This window comes from Ursus maritimus, unplaced genomic scaffold, assembly GCF_017311325.1.
Source record: "Ursus maritimus isolate PB19 unplaced genomic scaffold, ASM1731132v1 scaffold_33, whole genome shotgun sequence".
NCBI classification, from domain to species: domain Eukaryota; kingdom Metazoa; phylum Chordata; class Mammalia; order Carnivora; family Ursidae; genus Ursus; species Ursus maritimus.
Genome location: NW_024425897.1, coordinates 2651335 through 2671583, shown reverse-complemented (window position 1 = coordinate 2671583; position 20249 = coordinate 2651335). Strand labels below are relative to the sequence as shown.

The 20249-nt window shown below is 59.0% G+C and overlaps 3 protein-coding genes across 4 annotated transcripts; 2 read left to right on the top strand and 1 right to left on the bottom strand.

Moving 5' to 3' along the window:
• Positions 1–622: 622 nt before the first annotated feature.
• On the top strand, positions 623–1980 carry GSC2 (goosecoid homeobox 2). Its single transcript, XM_040619399.1, has 3 exons — positions 623–875; positions 978–1231; positions 1813–1980. The coding sequence occupies exons 1-3, from the start codon at positions 623–625 to the stop codon at positions 1915–1917; spliced, it is 612 nt and encodes a 203-aa protein (XP_040475333.1). The 3' UTR covers positions 1918–1980.
• Positions 1981–5573: 3593 nt separating this feature from the next.
• On the top strand, positions 5574–15493 carry ESS2 (ess-2 splicing factor homolog). 2 transcript variants are annotated; one of them, XM_040619571.1, is made up of 10 exons: positions 5574–5745; positions 6984–7152; positions 7239–7340; positions 9520–9689; positions 9803–9920; positions 10199–10332; positions 11179–11281; positions 12254–12363; positions 14334–14449; positions 14643–14921. In XM_040619571.1, exons 1-10 carry the CDS (start codon positions 5611–5613, stop codon positions 14695–14697), a joined length of 1212 nt encoding a protein of 403 aa, XP_040475505.1. In that variant the 5' UTR covers positions 5574–5610; the 3' UTR covers positions 14698–14921. The 2 variants fall into 2 exon arrangements, with proteins under 2 accessions (XP_040475505.1, XP_008695791.1); XM_008697569.2 differs by lacking the exon at positions 14643–14921 and adding an exon at positions 14941–15493 and having other exon boundaries at positions 5575–5745.
• A 144-nt stretch (positions 15494–15637) lies between these two features.
• On the bottom strand, positions 15638–18459 carry TSSK2 (testis specific serine kinase 2). Its single transcript, XM_008697568.2, has one exon. The coding sequence runs from the start codon at positions 18457–18459 to the stop codon at positions 17371–17373; it is 1089 nt and encodes a 362-aa protein (XP_008695790.2). The 3' UTR covers positions 15638–17370.
• Between the last annotated feature and the right edge of the window lie 1790 nt (positions 18460–20249).

Below are 20249 nucleotides of genomic sequence, written 5' to 3'. Positions count from 1 at the left end.
CGGCTCTGGAATGGGTAGGAGGTTTGACGCCAACAAGCGGTGCGGTCGTGGGGTTGCCAATGGAGTTGGGTCCGATTTGAGGTCGGAACCCAGCAGTTTGGGGGCCAAGAGATTGACAGTTTGGGTGGCTTTCTCCAGACTTGCCCATCCACCTCTGTAGGGCCCCAAGGAGACGAGGAGCCAGCCCTGGTTGTGGTGCCTACAGGAGGGGTACCCAGGGGCTGGGTCGGCAGGGGCCAGCAACCAGAGGGCTGCAAGGTCGGGTGGCCCCCGGCCACTGCCCCCAAAGCAGGGTGAGGACCTCCGGCCCCCGTGGGCAGGGGGAGGCGGCCCTCCGCGCCTTCCCGGTGGCATCTCTCCGCCCGCGAGTCCTGCCAGCCCTTCGAGACAGGAAGACCAACGCGGGGCGGAAGGCTTCCCACCGGCCCCCTCCCCGCCGCCCGGCCGGCCCCCGCGCGCCGATGCGGAGCAGGATTTCCCGCCGCCGCAGTTGGGGATTAGCGCGCCCCTGGCCGGCGCGGCGGGATTAGCCCGCGTGGACTCGGCGCTCGGCCCGGGGATTACAGCGCGCTCCCCCCCGACGTATATATTCCCGCGGCGGCGGCGGCCCGGTTGGGCCGGCATGGCGGCGGCGGGGGGCGCGGCGAGCCGCAGGGGCCCCGGGCGGCCCTGCCCCTTCTCCATCGAGCACATCCTCTCCAGCCGGCCGGAGCGGAGCCCCCCGGCACGGGCCGCCCGCGCGCCGCAGCCCGCCGGCCGCCAGAGCCCCGCGGAGCCCGGGGAGCCCGGGGCGCCCGAGGCCGCGCCCTGCGGCTGCTGCTGCTGCTGCGGGCCCCGCGCGGCCCCGGGGCCCCCGGAGCCGGCCGCCGGGCTGGGTGAGTGGGAGCGGGGCGCGGGCGCAGGGGTCCTCCGGGCGCGGCGCGGTCGGGGCGGAGCTCGGCCCCCGCCCCTCGCCTCACCGCGCCCTCGCCCCGCAGGCGCGCGGCTTCCGTGGCCGCTGAGGCTGGGCCCCGCGGCGCCCTTGCCCTTGGCCGCGCCCACCGGAGGTTCGGGGGCGCTGCCGGGCGCGGGCGGCCCCGGGCCGCAGCGGCGCACGCGGCGTCACCGCACCATCTTCAGCGAGGAGCAGCTGCAGGCGCTGGAGGCGCTCTTCGTGCAGAACCAGTACCCCGACGTGGGCACGCGCGAGCGCCTGGCCGGCCGCATCCGCCTGCGCGAGGAGCGCGTGGAGGTGGGTGCCCGCCCGCCGCACGGCGAAAGGGGCCGAGCGGGCTGGCTTCCTTGCTCCTTCTTTAGAAAAGACGGCCCTGGCGCGATGGGAGGAGGCGCCGGAGGCCTGGGGACCGCTGTGGGGCGCAGGGCCAGTTCCGGGGGGCGGGCGGGGACAGGCAAGTGCGGGAAAGTGTCCCTGGATCTGCAGGGGAGGTAAGGCTAGTTTTCCTCGGGTTTAAAGTCTTTTTATTTTCCCTGATAAATGAGGCGCGCGTTCGTGTGCTAGAATTTGGGAAGCTCGGAAAGAGCACAAAGCTGCAGAAGGGGCGTCCCGGGCACCGCCGGGTGGAGGTGGGGGCGGGGGAGGCATGCAGAGAGATGGCTGGTCCGGGTGGGAGAGTGGTTCTCGTCCCCGCGGCCCGAGCCGCAACCCCTATTTGCAGCGGTTAAGAGATGGTGGGTGCCGCTGCCGCGTACCGGCCCCGCAGCCCTCTGCGCACATCCCCATCGGGAAGCTCCCGCCTGGTCCACCTGTGGGGGTGATGGTGGGGGGGACGCGGGTTCTGGGGCTGGGCCCCAGCGGTCCCTCCTGTTCCTCAGGTCTGGTTCAAGAATCGCCGGGCCAAGTGGCGACACCAGAAGCGCACGTCAGCGACCTCGAGGCTTCTCCCCGGAGCCAAGAAGCCCTCGAAGCAGAGCTGCTGATGGCTCTGGTAGCTACTCCTGGGCTTGGCCGCGTCTTTTGGGGCCGGCTCAGAGAGAGGACAGATCTACCCGAGAGCTGAGAGGACAGCAGCCTCTTCCCGTCCGTCTGCGGGGCTTCAGGCATCCTGGACCTGGTGCTCAAGGCCCGAGCAGGCAGCTGAAGTGTGTGTCGTCCCGCCCCCATCCCCCTCCCCCGTCACCTGCCCCGAGAAAGGACGGAACACTGAGCATCTCCATGTGCTCTCCTCTCCAGTGACTAGGGTCGAGAAGATTCCCCGGGGGCTAGCGGGGCTGGGAGCTGGGCACAGAGCAGGTCAGCTTCCTCAATTCCGCAACTCCAGGAGAGGAAGCACCCCTTGCCAGGAGGGCCCAGAGTCTTCCTGTCCGTTCCTGGGTATGCCGGCGTCCCTCCTCTCCTCAGCATGCACATAGCTCCCACCACCGGCCACGGGGGGAGGGGGTTCTGTGCATTCTGGGCTTGTCAGCTTGCCTGCCCTGCACTGGGCCTTGGTGTCCAGAGCTATAGGATAAGAACGTTGTGTGAGTTCATCTCCAGAAGCCCCCACGCTGCTCCTTAATTCTGTGAGCCTTGTCTGGATCCTGGGAAATAAACAAGCAACTGCAAACAGCACAAAAGCAGTGCAGAGTTCGAAGTCCGCCATGGCCCCATTCCCCCACCCAGGGAGTAGGGGCCATCTTGCCTTGGGGAGCACAGCCCAGTGAGTCCTCAGCCCCTGTCTTCCCCAGCACAGCAGATTACCCCACCAATGGTGGCCTAGCACCTAGACCCTAGATCGAGGTCTGCACTGGCCTCAAGGTACTGCTCCTGGGTGGGGATTTCTATGCTTCGTGTCTGCCTCCCTCTCTGCCATCTTGTTGGGGCAAGAGGAAGTTTGACGGGGGAGGATGCACCCCTCTCCCCCGCCACTGCCTTGGAAGATGTCTGTTTTCTTCTCCATCATTCTGGCCCCAGGGTGAAGGACGGTGTGAAAACCAGGCTTTGACTCCCCCAGTAGGCCTGTATGGTGGGCTCAAGGCATTGAACACCATCGTCTGGCTTGAGGACCATGTTCTGCCTCTTCATGGGTCCTGGAGGAAATGGGCCGGGGGTATCTGAAAGGAGACACAGCCCATTCATTAAAGATGCAGAAGGCAGGGCTACTGCCCCCAGGACTCTCCAAGGCTGGCTAGTTCAGATAACTCGGGGCAGGCATGATGTTCCCCCCAGGGCTGCTGGGTGCCTCTAGGACAGGCCCCCCCCCCCCAACCCTCAGGATGCACACTCTGGTTGACACAAAGCTCTTCGCCCTGAGGCGCCTGGGTGGGTCAGTTGGTTAAGCGGCAGCCTTTGGCTCAGGTCATGATCCCAGGGTCCTGGGATCGAGCCCCACATCTGGTTCCTTGCTCAGCTGGGAGCCAGCTTCTCCCTCTCCCTCTGCTGCTCCCCCTGCTTGCGCGTGCTCTCTTTGCCCTGAATCGTGGCCTTATCCTCAGATCCTGCACAGTCCACCTGCAGACCTCCCTGCAGGCCGGGATGCCCTCATCTCGCTGGGCTCTGGGACCCTAGCCGCCAGTTGGCTCTTTGTCATTGTATTGTGTGGCCATGATCAGAGCTCCACCTTCAAGGGACCAGTGGGCCTACCTCTTTTCTCTCCTTTCTCTAGCTGCTCCTTGGCGGGCTTACCCCTGCAAGCTGCCCAGTAACATAGCTGTGCTGCAGGCTGGGCTCCAGGCATGCTCCTCTCCTCTCCATGCTCTCCTTGCTTCATCACTTCCACCTTCAGGCCCCAATTCCTATCTCTCTGCCACATTTACATCTCCAGCCCAGACCTCTTCCCTGAGCTAGATATTTATGTCCAACTGTCCTCTTGACTACTCCACCTGGAAGCCCACAGTGCCTCAAAATCAGCTTGTCAGCAGGAAACTCTTCCCCTGTGCAAACCAGGTGCATGAGCCAGAGGACTGGCAATAATCCTCCCTTCTCTCCCCCGCCCACCATACCCAGCCAGCAGCAAATCAACTTTTTTGTTTTATTAAATTCAAGTTAGTTAACATACAGCAAATCAATTTTTTTTTAAAGATTTTATTTATTTATCTGAGAGACAGAGAGAGTGCACAAGCAGGGGGAGTGGGAGAAGCAGGCTTCCCGCTGAGCAGGGAGCCCAATGCAGGGCTCGATCCCAAGACCCCGGGATCATAACTCAAGCTGAAGGCAGCCGCTCAATCAACTGAGCCACCCAGGCACCCCTGTAGCAAATCAATTTTACCTCCAAAAACAATCCCAGAAGCTCTCTTCTCCCCAGATTCACCTGTAGCAACCTGATGAAAATGCCGTCATCCCTCACCTTGACCACTGCCGCTGCCTCCAGTCTTGTCCACCTGCAGCCACTCTGGTTCCTCTGTAATTCTTTCCCCATAAAAGGCAGGGTGCAAGTGTGAACCTGCCTCTCCCCTGCCTATAGCACTCCTAGGGCTTCCTGTTGTTCCCAAGACAGAACTCACCGTGACCCATGAGGCCCCACACAGCCAGCCCCTGCCTCTCTGGCGTCATCTCCCACCTCACCACTCCTTGAACTCTGTATATCCAAAGGTCTTCTCCCGCCTGCTGCGAGACCTTTGCACCTGCTCTTTCCCTCCACCCGATCAATATCTGTTCATTGTCTGGATGGGCAACCCCTTCCTGACCCCGGGAAACTTCCCCCGACTGCCCCAGTACAAACTCTTTCTTTGCACCTGTTCACTGCAGTTTATGCTTGTTTGTGGGGGTGATGTAACTAGTGCCCCTCTTCCCCATTTGGCTGTCAGCTCCACAGGGCAGGAACCATCATCATGGAGTTCCCCACTGAATGAAGGACCGACTGTCTATTATACTAAATCGTTCTAGGGCAGAACTTACTTGTGTGACAAAATTCACAGCCTCCTTTAGGGAAGAAATGATCGTTCCTGAAAATGGGCAATTTTCTGGTGCATTTCAATGAGAGCCATCTTCTAGGAAACCTGTGGCATTCAGGGACCGATTTTTTTTTTTTTTTTTTTTTTTAAATCAAACCATTGTATTGAGGGGCTTCCGGGAAAGGTCGAAGGGGAGGAGGACAGGGAGATCCGACGTCCTCGGCCCGGCCGGAATCTTTCCAGCCTTACAGTCGCCGAAAGAGACCGAATAATTTTTAAGCAGACATTTCTTCATTGGACCTTCATTTTTTTTCTTTTGTTAGGAAACTATCTAGACTAAATTGTCTTAGAGTTCTTTTCTTGGATAAAGTTTGAATAAAAGCATTGAAACTGCGTATATAGCCAAAACGTGTTTTCGTTACTAATACAGAAGCATACAGTCATACGCAATGATGATTTGCGAGAAACTGGAATCCCAAAACCTTTCAGTTTTGCAGTGCTAAAACTTTTCGCGATTAACGTGAACGACACACCCCTTAGTCTCCCCCACCACAGCGCCCCCTGGTGCGGATAGTCCAGATTCGCAGGACCAGAGGGGGGGCGGGGGCGGGACGAAGACTACAACTCCCATTAGGATCAGGGCTTCTGGTGACGTCACTACGGAGCGCGGGCTGGCCTCGTAACGCGCAGCTCTCCCATTGGTGGACTGTTGCAGGCGCCTGCGCATTTGGCACAGTCCCGCCCCCACTGTCTCCCGACCCTGTTACGTACCTGCGCCGCCCGAGCGGTCCTGGGATAGCGATGGAGACGCCCGGAGCGTCAACCCGGGCCCTATTGGTCCCTGCCGGGTCCGGGCCCCGGAGGAAGCGCGCGGGAGGGGAGGCCAGGGCTGCGACGAGCAAGCAACGGGTCCTGGACGAAGAAGAGTACATCGAGGTAAGACCTCGATGCGACGCTAGAGGATTCTGGGTCCCTTCCCCGCCTCGCGCTCTTCTCGGGTCCCTTCTCTCGGGTCCTAGCCGACTCGTACCCTCGCGGAGGTAGAGCAACCCGAGTCCGTGCTCTTGCGGTGTGGACAAGTCGGAGAGCCAAACAAATCATGCAGAGAGAGGTGTCCTTGGTGGGGGAGGCACCAGTAGTATTGTTGGGGGGGGGGCTTTGTTTGTTTGGGGGGCTTAAGGGAAACAAGGTATTTTATTAAAGCGTGAGTAGGTGTGTGGGAGGATGGTGGCAAAGAGGACTTTCTAGAGAGTTGAAACAGCAGATGCAGAGGCTGGAGGTCTTGGAAACAGTCTGTGATTGTGTCAGCATCATTGAGTTAGTGGGCGTCGGAAGATCCTTGAAGTGGGTCTTAATACTACAGCGGACATGCAGGATGAGGAGCTGGCAGGGAGATTGGAGGAAATCCGTTTGGTTTGGGACTGGTTAAGTTTGGGAGGCCTCTGGGTAGACAGGCAGCTGGCATTAGTGGATAGCTGGGTGCACAAATGTGCAGCTTAGGAGCAAGGTCTGGCTGGAGGTACAGATTTGGGATCTCAGCCAGTGCTGCTGGTGGGGGCGACAGGCTGAAATCATCCAGGTAAAGGGTTCCGACTGGAAATAGGAGGCCTTGGGTGGAATGAAGAGGCAAAACCCACCTTGGTCCAGCTGGTGTGGAGATGGAGCCAGCAAAGGAGATGAAAGTGATCAGTTAGTGAGGGGAGAGAGAAAGGTTTCACATCCTCATTAGAAACTACAGCTAAGCTCAGGGGATTGTTGGGTTGGACAGAGGTTGGGAGCATCAGCAAAGACCTTAGCTATGTACATTGGTAGACTGAGAGGCAGAGGAGAGGCAGATGTGAACTCTGACAAAATTTTATTCTGACTTCTGGGGCTCCTGGGTGGCTCAGTCATTAAGCATCTGCCTTTGGCTCAGGGCGTGATCCCAGCATTCTGGGATCGAGCCCCACATCAGGCTCCTCCGCTAGGAGCCTGCTTCTTTCTCTCCCACTCCCCCTGCTTGTGTTCCCTCTCTCACTAGCTGTCTCTCTCTCTCTCTGTCAAATAAATAAATAAAAATCTTAAAAAATAAAAAATAAATAAAATAAAATTGTTCCTCTCCTTCTTTCTCCTTGACCACCTAGAAAGCTGGAGATATTTTAAAAAAATTTTTCTTTTATTCTGACTTCTGACAGGGCCTCCAGACAGTCATCCAGAGGGACTTCTTTCCTGATGTGGAGAAGCTGCAGGCTCAGAAGGAGTACCTGGAGGCTGAGGAGAATGGAGACTTGGAAAGGATGCGTCAGATTGCCATCAAGTTTGGCTCTGCCCTGGGCAAGATGTCCCGGGAGCCCCCACCGCCCTGTAAGAGCGGCAGTGGCGGAGAGGGGAACTCCTGCTGAACTGATGCCTTAGGCTGGCTCTAATCCCCACCCCCTTCCTCCTTCTAGATGTGACTCCAGCCACATTTGAAACCCCTGATGTGCACACAGGCAGCGGAGTGGTGGGCAGCAAGCCCCGGGGCCGGGGCGGAGGCCTGGAGGAGGGCGATGGTGAGTCAGCAGTTGGGTTTGCTGCGAGTCTCATCCTGTGCGGCTCTGAGGGGCTGGCCCAGAGGCAGATCATATCTTGTCCCTAAGGGCTCTGTTTGCCTAAATGGCAACCCATGGGGTCAAAGAGCACTGGTCTGGGAGGCAGGCATGGGGCAGTTCTCTGAGCCAGCCCTCCTCCGTGAAATGGGAATCTCGCCACCTCTCTTACCAGCCTACTCTCTTGTGTGCCAGCCCCTGCCCGGTGGGTTTCATGGGCCTCGGAGGGCCCCTTTCCCACTGTCGTCTCAGAATGCCTCAGAGTCTCTGCTCTTGTTTCTTCTGACTTTGTCACTTCCCCTGGATAGCTGCACGGGTCACACCTTCTCTCCCCTCAGGTATTACCATTCAGGAAACCCTTTCCTGACAACCCCCCCCCCCCGAAAATATTCCTTCCTGACTGGCTTTGTTTTCTTGCTGTAGGACATGGCACTTAAAAAGGCATCTCTCTATTTATTGTCCTTCCTCACCACGAGAGCTTCTCTGTCTTGCTTCCGTGTGTATGTGCTGCATCCAGGACAGCACATGGCCTGTTGTGGGAGTAGAACAAACAAGTTGTCTTCTTCCACACGTGTATTGGCATGTCGTGACATGATCCGGCGTAAAGAGGGAATCTTCTAGGAAAGAGCATTTTGAGCCCTGTTGAACATAAGTGTACTACGTGCTATGGGACTTTCTCGTGATCGGTGGTTGATCTCGTCGGTAGAACATCAGTGCCCAGACAAGATGCTTGCTGTTCTCTGCTGGGCTCTAGTCTATAGCACGCTAACGCAGATGCCCTGTGTGCTCACACAGACGAGATATTTTCTGCCTTCAAATCCAGCTCATCGCGGCGTTACTGTAATCCATTCTGTTGTGTCCTTGGAGCTTGGTCCCCTGGAGCTTGATCGCAGCTCCGCTGTGATGTGGCAGATGAATCACCGGCAATTTACAGAGTCTTGTTATTTATTTATTTATAAAAATTTTACTGTATTTATTTGAAGGAGCAAGCGCGTGTGCTAGTGGAGGGAGGGGCAGAGGGAGCAAGAGAATCTCAAGCTGACTCCACACAGGGCTCGATCTTGAGATCACGACCTGAGCCGAAATCAAGAGTCAGATGCTTAACTGACTGAGCCACCGAGGCGCATCTCTCAGAGTCTTTTCTTTTTTCTCTTTTTTAAAGATTTTATTTATTTATTCGACAGAGATAGAGACAGCCAGCGAGAGAGGAAACACAAGCAGGGGGAGTGGGAGAGGAAGAAGCAGGCTCATAGTGGAAGAGCCTGATGTGGGGCTCGATCCCATAACGCCGGGATCACGCCCTGAGCTGAAGGCAGACGCTTAACCGCTGTGCCACCCAGGCGCCCCTTCTTTTTTCTTTTTTTTAATATACCTTGTTGATAAATCTAGGAGTCATTTCGGTAACCTCGGTTTGAGTCCTTATCTTTCTGAGTCTGGGTCTTGAACTTTTAGCCACTATGCTTCGTGCAGTCTAGCAGGTAGGAGGTGGTCAAGACTGTCAGTGGAATGGAAGACAAGGCTGTCCTCCTGATGGCCCTGCTGAAGCGTGCCCCACTACGCACAGTGCGATGACACCATCTCAGTGGGGGTACCCCTTTCTATGGTGGTGGGTGCGACGGCTGGGGTTGTGGCCCCGTGCCTGCGTGGCCTCATCCCATCTGGAGCACTGGATCCTCCGGGGTCCCTGCCCTCAGAGCCTGCTGGCAGGTTGGGAGGCTTAGGTGCCAGGAAGAGAGGAGCAGGCAGGGAAGCACAGGTGCCAGGAAGGGACAGAGAGAGAGCTTGGGTCTTTGGAGACAGGTCCTACAAGGACCGGCCCAATTTTGGCAGGGCAAGGCTTCTATGACCGCCTGCCTTTTTTCCTCTGAGCCCTGGGTGCCCCTCTTCCCGTCTGAGTCAGACATAGATTTCATGTGACATCCAGCGGATGAGGAGAGCCCCTGAGTGCCCCCTGGGCAGTTGGGGGATGATTCTGCCCCCAGGTGGGGAGTTGTCTGGCTGTGTGGGCTCTTACCCACAGATGCACAGCCAGGGTGAGGGTTCCAACCCTGCTTACGTGGTTAGCACCGTTTGTCGGACTGAGTGACTACAGAGTGTTCATGCTGCTTTGGTTCTGTGTCACCCCACCTCTGCCCCTGAGCAGGAGAGGCTGGAGAGGAGGCCGAGAAGGAGCCCCTGCCCAGCCTGGATGTCTTCCTGAGCCGGTACACAAGCGAGGACAATGCCTCCTTCCAGGAGATCATGGAGGTGGCCAAGGAGAAGAGCCGGGCACGCCACACGTGGCTCTACCAGGCCGAGGAGGAGTTCGAGAAGGTGTCCTTGGGTGCGGGGGCACGGGCATCCTCTGTCAGGGTGGAGGGAGTCCTGGGGCCAGGGGCACCGTGCCTGGGGGCCTCTCTGACCCTCCCTTTCCCCCTGTGACACAGAGGCAGAAAGATAATCTTACACTTCCGTCGGCAGAGCACCAGGCCATCGAGAGCAGCCAGGCTGGCGTGGAAACCTGGAAGTACAAGGCGAAAAACTCTCTCATGTACTACCCAGAGGGTGAGCAGGCAGGACTGGCAGGCAGCATGGCGTGGGACCTTTAGGGTGCGTGCATCTGTGCTCCCTGGCGTACCGGGCCTTGGAGGGGTCCTGGTCTGCCTCTGGGCAGAAGGGTCTGTGTGTTATTGGTGAGGGAAGGAGGCTGCTCCCCGCTTTGCCCGGCTTCATGCTTCTGTTCACCGGGGAATGACTTGGGCTCTCCTTCAAGCCTTGAGTGTGGGGCAGTGGTGGGGCCCCCCACCCTCTGACACCGCTGCCATCTCTCCTCCATCCTCCAGGTGTCCCTGATGAAGAACAGTTGTTTAAGAAGCCGAGGCAGGTGGTACATAAGAATACTCGCTTTCTCAGGGATCCCTTCAGCCAGGCCCTGAGCAGGTCCCAGCTGCAGCAGGCTGCCGCCCTCAATGCCCAGGTGAGTGGCCGGGGCTGGCTGTGGGCAGCCACCACCTTTCTGATCTTGGTCTCCTTTCTTAAATTAGTACCGTTCTTGGGTTTGGCGGAGCCTAGCATCATGTGAGTATCTGGGGCTCCTGTGGGGCAGGGTCCTGAGTCTTTTCTTGACCTGTATGGGCTTCCACTGGGGCACTGTCTTGGCCAGAGATGTTTTGTGGGTCAATTCTGTGCCAGCTTCCTGGGAGACAAGGACGTGAGAGAAGAGAGGCTGCTGGGGGCCAGCGCAGGCTGGCCAGACCCACACCCATGCACTGGGCAGGGCAGGGCAGGGGTAGATGGGGTGGGCAGGCTGGGGTAGGGCGAGGCTTGGTAGACCAGACAGCAGGGATGTCTGAGCCAAGGAGTCACGGTGCAGTGGTGACTCCAGTGGTCACGGGGTTGAAGTGGAAGAGGCAGGAGGTGGGGAGACTGTTCTGGCGGCTTCTGTAGGTGCCTTGTGGGAAAGAGGTCAGAGCACACATGGCAGTAGTCAGCGTTGCTTCCTTTCGGGGCCTACGTTAGTAGCCACTGAAAGCAGCTTGTGTGGGGTGTGGGGTGTGGCCTGAGGCAGAGGACCCCGGCCCTGTCCTGCATGGAAGGAGGGGGAGCTTCCCTTGCTCTGAATCCTGCTCTGACAGGTCCTCAAAGTCTTCGCAGGGGCTGGGGTCCTTCCTCTCTTTCTCCAAGGGGGAGTGGCAGCCCCCGAGCTTTGGGCCTGCCCCGAGGAGGGGAAGCATTGCCAGCATGTTCTGTGCATTTGCCCATCAGCTAGCTGGGGAGAGCAGGCCTGGGCCCCCCCGACACTAGTCTCTCTTGTTTGTTCCAGCACAAACAGGGCAAGGTAGGCCCTGATGGCAAGGAGCTGATCCCCCAGGATTCCCCACGAGTGGGTGGATTTGGATTTGTTGCGACCCCCTCTCCTGCCCCTGGTGAGAAGTGAACTTGCTGGCACACCAGCCCCCTGATAGGACTGCCTGTGGGGAGGTAGACTGCTCAGGTGGCTCTGGGGACTGTTGACATTTCTCCATGTCTGCCACATGCCTCATGTGACTCGGGGACCCCGTGTCCCACCTGTGCAGTGACAGAGCTGAACGGGGCTGTGGGTGGGCTGGACTGTCAGGTAGAGCTGACCTGAGAAGCATGGGGCCCAGCCCATTGAGCTGGGCGGTCTTCCTGCCTTGCCCCAAGCTTGGCAGGACAGACTGGTTTTGCTGGGAACCAGGGGTGTCGGGGCTCTGCTGGACAGACAGGCTGTGGTGAGTATGCTGAAGGGCACGGGGAGACTGGGCAGTGGGAGGCTGGGCATGGGGGCATAAAGAAGAGGCTCCAGACCCCAGCCCTGCATGTCCTCACACAGGAAGTTTATGAGTCTTGGGGACAGTCTCACAGTGCAGCGTGCACGTCCCCCCCACCGTACACCCCGAGCACTGGCCTCTGAGTTCTGGGCTGCTGGTGTCTGTGACACAGGCCAGCGTATATGGAGGCACTATGGGTTTGCCCAGGGTCCTGGCAGGTTTGGGTGCTCTGAAAGCCCCTAAGTGTCACCTTCTTCGGGGTGGGGTGCCATAGCAACTTCCAGGAGGCCCCTGTGGCCATGTGCTAGGATGGGAGCCTAGCTGACCCAACCCAGCTTCTCTGGGGGAGCCCCCTTCCCAGGCTAAGCCCCACAGCTGTCAGGGCCTGGGCCTCCCTTGGGCCTAAAGTGGCCCTGGGGTTGTCTTCTCAGAGGGCAGAGGAGCCGGGGTTCCAGAATCCCGGGGAAGGAGAGTGGGCCATTTGCCAGCTTTCGCATTTGTTAGCTGGGGCATGCATGGTGATAGCTGGCTGTCATGGGCGGGAGGGCCTGGCAGTGCCCCCACCTGCGTCCCCTGGCCTGAGGTGACTGAGCTTTCCATCTGCAGGTGTGAACGAGTCGCCGCTGATGACCTGGGGGGAGGTCGAAAACACTCCCTTGAGAGTTGAAGGATCTGAAACCCCCTATGTGGACAGGACGCCAGGGCCAGCCTTCAAGGTGGGTCACGGGGAGGGGAGCTCAGATGGGACCCTGAGTAGGCACATGGTCTTCAGAGCACTTGCCGCTGGGTGCACAGAGGATGGTCTAGCTGCCACTGGTCAAAGCAGAGCCATCTGAAGGGCCAGACCGTGCTCCAGGCCACACACCTGCGTACCACTGCACTTCTCAGTAAGACCAGGGCTCTGAGGACAGGTGTTGGGTGGAGGGAGGGACTCGGGTGTGGGGCCGGGGCACCAAAGCCATGGCCCTCTGAGCCTGCAGGCTGGTGGGCTGGGAAGGGCCCCAGAACCCCAGAGTTCCGTGGGATGTGGTTTGTGTCCTCAGAAGAATTGCGTGCTTGCAGAGGGAAGTCTCTGGCTGCATGCAGAGGGGAGCATGAACCAAGAGGCAACAGTCTTATAGCACTTGTCAAAGTGGGGCTCGTGAGGCCTGGAGCAGGTGGGGCAGGGAAGCTGGCTGCTGGGTGGTTTGTGGAGATGGGGTGGCCTCGGATGACCTCAGAGAGACTTTGAGATGCCAAGGCATTCTGGTCTGTACATAGCTTGTTGGGGAAACTGAGTGACTGGCGTAGTTTGGAACAGGAAGGAAGAGAAGTCGCTGGAAGCTGGGAGCATGCAGTCCTGTTCTCAGGGTGCTGGGCCAGCACTCCCAACCTGGAGTGCTAGGAGATCGCAGGAGGCAGAGGTCATTGTTGTTGCAGAGAGCAAAGGGCGCGGGATTGCATCATCTGCTTTGAAACCCCAAAGGGTCAGGCATGGAACTTAGAATTAATGTAGGTCTGCTGCGTGGGGAGCTGGGTTCGAGGTTGTCTTGAACCGATCTCTCTAAACACTCGCAGCGTGTAGTGTGAAATGCAACAGGAAAAGAGATCTCGCTCCGTGTAGCAGCAGAAATTTAGAACAATACTTTTAGCAATATCTTAGCTTTTGTAAAGGAACCACCAGCTAGTGCTGCAGGCTCGCATAAGGAAAATCGGAGGGTGTGGGCCGCAGCATGGGGCCTCCCCAGCATAGCTCCGCTCGCGTTCCGAGAGGGAATGCACGTCCACACAGACTCTGTATAGACGATTTTGGCATCTCGGTTCTTAAATTTGGGACACGAGGATAAGCAGGAAAAACTGGAGAGAGGAGTGCCGGCAGGCTTTTGGGCACGCCGCAGGTGTGGGGGTGTCAGAAGTCCGCCCCGGTCCTGGGGCCTACCAGGCAGCAGGAAGAGCTTCTGAACAAACCTCAGTCCAAGTCTGAATTCAGGGTATGTGAGAGACGACCGTTCAGATTGTGCTGAGCAGTAGGGTATTTGGACCTAAAGTGCCTGATAACGGCAGAAGGAGTTCCCCCAGTGGCAGAGTTAAGCATAGAAAGCAATAAATGTAAACAAGGAGAAGAAAATTGTAGTCAATGTTTAACCTGATGTTTAGGTAGGAAGGAGTGAGGCAAAGAGAGACGGTCACAAAGGAAGCAGGGAGTAGATAATACTATACGAGGAGGTCGATTTAAGTACAGCAAAAAATCCCGTGGTAAATAACTCTGAAAGCAAGTAACTGAGAAGGCGTTTGTGTGGCAGAGCTCAACGGAACTGAGGGGGGTAAAACTGAGGAAACAAACAAGCACTTGAATAGGAAGATAGGACGAGGATCCATTTCGAGAACTTCTGGAAGGAAATACAGAAGGTCAATGGAGGTTAAAGTCAGCAAGTGATTTACTCCTGTAGTCAGAGGGAAGCAGATTCAAGCAAGACCCCCTTTCTTCCCTAAAAGACTGTTGGAGGCTCACAGGTCGGCAGGGAGCCACGAGGACAGGAGGGAGACCCGGGCCCCGGGTGGATGGGCAGCTCAGGCGAGGTGGTCGGGGGCTTTCAGGGGATTTTTAGGGAGGCGGCCGTGGGTTGTGAGGATCACGGGGCGCCACGGGAGAGAGGCACGTGCTGCAGCAGCAAGGGACTGGCTGGCTCAGTGTGCTGCCTTGTAGATCCTGGAGCCCGGCCGCAGGGAGCGGCTGGGGCTGAAGATGGCCAACGAGGCTGCCGCCAAGAACCGGGCCAAGAAGCAGGAGGCCTTGAGGAGAGTGACGGAGAACCTGGCCAGGTGAGGAGTGCCTGCCCTCCATGGGTGGGGGCCTCTCCCTGTTTCCGCTTGGCCCCACCCCCTGCAGTGTGGATACACAGTGTGCAGGGCAGGCCAGGGGTTCTGTTGTAGGTCCTGTGGCAGCTTCTCTGGTCCAGGGCGTGGCCTGTATGAACCAGGATGCAGGGCCCCTCTCCGTCTTTTCCTTCTTCAGCTGCCTCCTTGGCACATCCCTAAGAGGCGCCTTGGGGCCCCTTGTTCCGCTATGAGCTCCTGTCAGCCATGTGGAAGCAGGTGTATCGTTCTCCTTGGAGAGAGCCCCACATCCAAGGGCAGCACCACCCCTTGACCTTAAGTTTGGCTGCAGAGCTGTGTGCCGGGCCGTCGGGTGTCCTCAGCCTGTAATGACCACACATCTCCCATGTATCTTCGTGGGGCCATGGGAAGCCCCGCTGCTGGCAGTGCCCGGCTGGGCCTCATGGTGCCTCTTTCACCCACCCCTTCCACCCCAGCCTCACCCCCAAAGGCCTGAGCCCAGCCATGTCCCCAGCCCTTCAGCGCCTTGTGAGCAGGACGGCCAGCAAGTACACAGACCGGGCACTGCGGGCCAGCTACACCCCGTCTCCAGCACGCTCGACCCACCTCAAGACCCCAGCTGGTGGGCCTCAGACCCCCACGAGCACACCGGCTCCTGGCTCTGCGGCACGCACCCCCCTCAGCCAGGACCCAGCCTCCATCACGGACAACCTGCTGCAGCTCCCTGCCCGGCGCAAAGCCTCGGACTTCTTCTAGGGCCAGGCCCGGGCCGGGCCTGTGGAAGCTCTGTGGAGCCTGCAGGGCAGCTGCCCACTCCGCAGAGGACTCCGGCCTCCTGGGGACCCAGGCTCGGGCCAGAAATGGTGACTGTCCCGGGAGCCACAGAAAAGATGCCATGCCTTGGCCAGGCTGGCACAAAACTTGCCCCCACGGCCCTTGGGGTGTATCCCAGGGCCTCATTGATACTGTTTTCTATTGAAGCCTTGCCTGTTTCTATCTAGCCATCATTAAAGAGTACCTAGCACAGTCTGGCAGGACCGTCTGTCCGGCCCGCCCTGCACAGGCCTTAGGCTGCCCTCGTGCCCACATCGCGGTCTCAGGACTGCAGGCTTCCCTGGGAAGAAGCTTCTGGGTGAGGTGAACTTGGAAGTCCAGGATCTCTGGCCTTTCCTGCCACTACCTGCATTGCTTCTGTGGCCCACCTGGGGTTTGGAACCTGCCTTCTGCACTGAGCTCACAGCACATTGGGCCCTGCTTCCCAAATTCTGTCCCTCTGAGGGAAGGAGAGAGCCCTTGGAAGTTGTGCCCCTCACGTTCTTCTGGGGTTCTGGGTTCAGGTCTGTAGCCTCCCCAGCCGGGCCTGGCCTGCGTGGTTTGCTGGTGACAGGGTTGCGTGGGTCCGGTGTGTCAGCCCACACATCACATGTGGCACCTTCAAAGTGGCCTCAACGTTACCTTCTTCACGCACCTGGTCTCCAGCTCAGGTGGGGCAGGGCTGCCTCCCTTCCTGCACTTCCGTCTCCCCATGCTCCAGGCACCACCTTCCCTACGCTGCTGAGTCACCAGTAAGAGCTGTGGGTAACAGTAACCTGGGCCACAGTGTCTAAAAGCAATGGGGCCAGGTTCCACGCAGACCCGAGAGTGCCATGTGCACCACAGGCCACGTTTGCCCATGACCTTGAGGGCTTTGGTGCCCGACTCTAGGAGGCCTGGGCCAGCCACTTCACATGGAGGTGAGATGTCCAAGCTGGCTCCCAGATGGGTCTCTTCAGGCCTTAAGTGGGGTCAGGTTGTGCCCTCTGAGGGGCTTGCACTGCCCAAAGAGACAGCCTGGAGTCTGCTCAGACCAGAGTTTTTCTTGCTTTGAGCATACCGAGCCCTGCCCTGGCCATTGTCTTGGGTTGTCCTGCATGGGTCCTCGCCCCCTCCGTGAGTGCCGTGTTCCCTGGAGGCTGGTGTGGGGCCAGTCACCTGCCTAGGCACCCACTAGTCTGTGCATGACTGTGAGTTTCCACGGGGCCAAGCCCCAGCCAAGCCCTGTAACTTACCAGGGGCCTGGGACTGGGCTCAGCGGGTGGGACCGGGACCAGGACCGCCCGGGGATCAGGAAAGTGTGGCCCTTGGTGCTCTTCTCCCATAGGGTAAGGGGGGAAGCATGGACCAGAGCAGCATGGAGGCAGAGACATCTGAGTGGGTGTGAGATGCAGAGGGAGATGCTGTCCAGGCAAGGCCACTTAAGGCCAAGCGCCGCCCCCACCCCCCCCAGCACTGGCTGGTGTATGGGGAGGACAGGAAGGGTTGGGGAGGGCGTGGGTGAGAGAGGTCTGGGCTGGGGCTGTTCTGGCAAAGGAAAGTGCACTCAAGGGGCCAAGGTCACTGATCTCAACTGCAAGAATGGAGGGAGCGGAGTACATGGAGAAAGGGGCTGTGTGAGGGAGAGGGATGGGGTCGGGGTCAGGGTGGATTGCTCCTGAGCCAGAGAGACCCTGGAGGCACTGGGCCCAGGGTGGGTCAGCAGGAGACGGTGGGGGCCTGGCTGTGAGCTGCGGCTGAGGTCGTCTTGCCCACAGGGCCTCGCCATGAGTCTGCCTGTGCCTGAGCACCAGTCCCTGCACCCTTTTGCTGGAGACCCCTGCGCCGCAGGGAGGGTGGTTGGCTGAGTCCTAGAGAAAAAGACGCCTCACGGGGCACTCTTGATGCTTGTATACACTTTGTGGTTTATTTGGTGGTCAGTAATTAATGTCTTTGCTACTAAGTGGAAGAAAGCTAATAGAACGTCATCAAAATAGTGGTTTAATTGACGGATTTTACTTGTTCCTTGCACCTGTGCCTTCTTCAGCTCCTACTGCCTATTTAGTTTATGTGGGTGCACACTATGCACCACGCCCCCCGGGCCCTCAGCACTGCTAGGTGCTCGCTTTCCCCACCTCGGCTCCAGTGACATGATGATCTTTTGCCTTGGAGGTCTCGGCCAGCCTGTCCTCCATCCTGTCCTCGTTCTCGGGCACCACCAGCAGCCGGTGCTGGGTTTTGGCCCCCAGCTTGTGGTCCGGCCGGTGCTCGGGCCGGTGCTCAGGCCGCGAGCCTGGCCGGGTGTCCAGTTTGCCCTCGGTCCGGTACTTGCCCTCACCCTCCCTCTTGAAGGAGGCAGAAGACATGGCTTTGGGCTTGGGGGGCTGCAGCCACGAGTGGCTGAGGATCTCGTCGATGTGCAGCCGCCGGTTGACGTCCGGCTGCAGGATGCGGTAGATGAGGTCCTTGCACTCGCCCGTCAGGTTCTTGGAGCGGGGGAAGTCCACGCGGTGCTCCTTCTGGATGCGTAGCATCTTCTTGATGTCGGAGTCGTCGTAGGGCATGGAGCCGCAGACCATGATGTAGAGGATCACGCCCAGGCTCCAGATGTCGTACACCTTGGGCTGGTAGGGGATGCCCTGCAGCACCTCGGGGGCCGCGTACGCCGCCGACCCGCAGAAGGTCTTGCTGAGGATGATGCGGCCGCTGCCGTCCCGCAGGCAGCGCTTGGAGAAGCCGAAGTCGGACAGCTTGATGTTGAAGTCCTTGTCGAGGAGGAGGTTCTCGCACTTGAGATCTCGGTGGACGACGTCCAGGTCATGGCAGTACTTGACGGCCGAGGAGAGCTGGCGGAACATCTTACGAGCCACGTCCTCATGCAGCGCTCCCCGACACTTGATGAACTCGAGGAGGTCGCCCTGGACCCCGAGCTCCATGACGATGTAGATGCGCCCATCAGAGGTCTCAAAGATCTCGTAGGTCTTGATGATGGAGCGGTGGTTGACGGTTGCCAGGATGTCCATCTCCCGAGGAAGGAATCTCTCCACGAAGTCGGTGGGCGTCTTCTTGCGGTCGATGATCTTGACCGCCACATTGAACTTGAGGCGCTCAGAGTAGGCAGATTTGACTTTTGCGTACGAGCCCTTGCCAAGATTGATGCCCACGATGTAACCCTTCTTCCTTAGGACCGCGGCATCGTCCATGGTGCCAGGAGCGGCTGGCGCCGCTGCACTCTACATCCCCTCCCCACGTGGGCCAGCGGGCATTGTCCTCATTTACACTGTGGGGTGCCGTCTGGCTGGGCTGGGCCTGGACTTGGAGGGGTGGAACGCTCAGCATTGTCACCGCGTGACTTCAGCATGTGAAGTCATAAAGCCAGCCTGCCGGGAGTAGGGACTGAGCTGGGGGAAACAGGGCCCCTGGAACCCCGGAATCCAGGCTGGCCTGGCAGGAGTACCTACTCCCCACCCCCTGGAAGGAAGCCGGCACCCCAGACTGCGGTAACCCTCCCTGTTCCTCCTCCTCGCTGTGGCTTCCTTGTCATGAGTCAGGCCCGAGGGAGGGCCACCCAGGTCAAGCCCTAGTGCCGGCCGCATGCCCATTTCCTTCTCCTGGCTGTGAGGACTGACGCTGCATTGGTCCGTGCCCCACCAGGGCCGATTTCCCGCAGCTTCTTTGGGGCGTGAAGAAAACCCTCTCTAGGACTTGTGTCCTTGGAGCTGGTGGTGCCTGGGAGGAATGGCACTGGTCTGGCTAGCCTTGTGAACGAGAGCAGCTCTTGTTCAGGGTAGAAGGGTGGGCAGAGGAGTGCCGCTGCGGCGTGTGTGGGGTGGGAGGGCCGGCAGGGCCCTGAGCCCCAGACTGGCAGATGCGTGTTCCCAGGGCTGCGGCCTGCCTGGAGGACGGGCCAGGCCTCAGTCAGGTAGAGGAGGCATCCAGGCGGGGAAGAGCCTGGGAGAGGCGACGGGTTGTTCTGAGAATTGCTGAGTCTCACAGTCTGGAGGGAGGGTGGAGGAGAAGGGAAGTGGCTGGCAGCCATTGCAGGGCCTGGGGCTGGAAGAGCCATGACCCAAGTCACTTTGTAGGATGGTCCCTGGCAGAGCGCCTAGAGCATGGGCTTCGGGGTGAGTGGAGGCCAGTGCCTTTGACCAGACGAGAGGAGGCTGGCCTGCGGTGGGCCTGAAGGGACTGGGCGGCAGAGAGACAGAGGGTCTGGTGCACTGACCCCTGAGTGGCCAGGACCTTGGTCAGAGCTTTGGTGCTGAGGGTCCTGGTAAGAGCAGGCTAGGGGAGGAGGAGGGGGTCCTCAATTATGTCACTCTGGACCTTTGTGAGGAGTGGGCATGTTGTGGCCTGGTGGACCCCTGGCGTTGGCATCTCTCAAGCTGTCTTGCACCTGAAAGCAATGTGAAAACCCTTGTGTTTTTGCTTTGGGAAGTGTGGCATCTTCTGTGTGTCTCCTTAGCTACTTTAGAAGCCCTGCTGCTCATTTGTTCCCCATCGCAGGCACGTTGTGCCCACACGTGGGCGTGCCATGTGCTCAGTGTTCAGGTGCGTGGGGGAGGAGGAGGAGGCCTGCGTGTGGGAGGTCGGGAGGGGAGGGGAGGGAGGAGCCAGTGTGCAGAGGATCTGTAGGGCCCCGCCAGGTTGATGAGGGGTGGGACGTGCCAGGCAGGCATGTGAGCACACCTGGGGCACACAGGGAGCTCCCTGCATCTGGAGGTTTATGTGGAAGATCTCCAAGGTGGGGCAGCCAGAGTCCAGATGCCAGGTAGGAGTGACTGCCCTCCAGCGGCCACGGCCTCCCTGAGGCCCGCTCCTGGCTCTTTGGAACTTCTGTTGCAGTAGCTTTGGCCTGATGCCTGCTCTCTCCTGGGATGTCTTTGGCAGAAATGACCAGAACTTCATTCCTTTGCATCCCACAAGGGGCTGGCTGTGAGGATTTGCAGGCCAGGACCCAGGAGCATGACAGTCTCCTCTGCCCTCCTGCACT

What these genes read in the sequence shown, in the direction of transcription:
- GSC2 (XM_040619399.1), top strand. Translation starts at nt 623, where the DNA reads ATGGCGGCGGCGGGGGGCGCGGCGAGCCGCAGGGGCCCCGGGCGGCCC. An exon ending in GGAGCCGGCCGCCGGGCTGG is followed by an intron (nt 876 to 977) that starts GTGAGTGGGAGC and finishes CTCGCCCCGCAG; the next exon opens with GCGCGCGGCTTCCGTGGCCG. An exon ending in TGCGCGAGGAGCGCGTGGAG is followed by an intron (nt 1,232 to 1,812) that starts GTGGGTGCCCGC and finishes CCTGTTCCTCAG; the next exon opens with GTCTGGTTCAAGAATCGCCG.
- ESS2 (XM_008697569.2), top strand. Translation starts at nt 5,611, where the DNA reads ATGGAGACGCCCGGAGCGTCAACCCGGGCCCTATTGGTCCCTGCCGGG. An exon ending in CCGAGGAGGAGTTCGAGAAG is followed by an intron (nt 9,690 to 9,802) that starts GTGTCCTTGGGT and finishes CCTGTGACACAG; the next exon opens with AGGCAGAAAGATAATCTTAC. An exon ending in GTGACGGAGAACCTGGCCAG is followed by an intron (nt 14,450 to 14,940) that starts GTGAGGAGTGCC and finishes CTTCCACCCCAG; the next exon opens with CCTCACCCCCAAAGGCCTGA.
- TSSK2 (XM_008697568.2), bottom strand. Translation starts at nt 18,459, where the DNA reads ATGGACGATGCCGCGGTCCTAAGGAAGAAGGGTTACATCGTGGGCATC.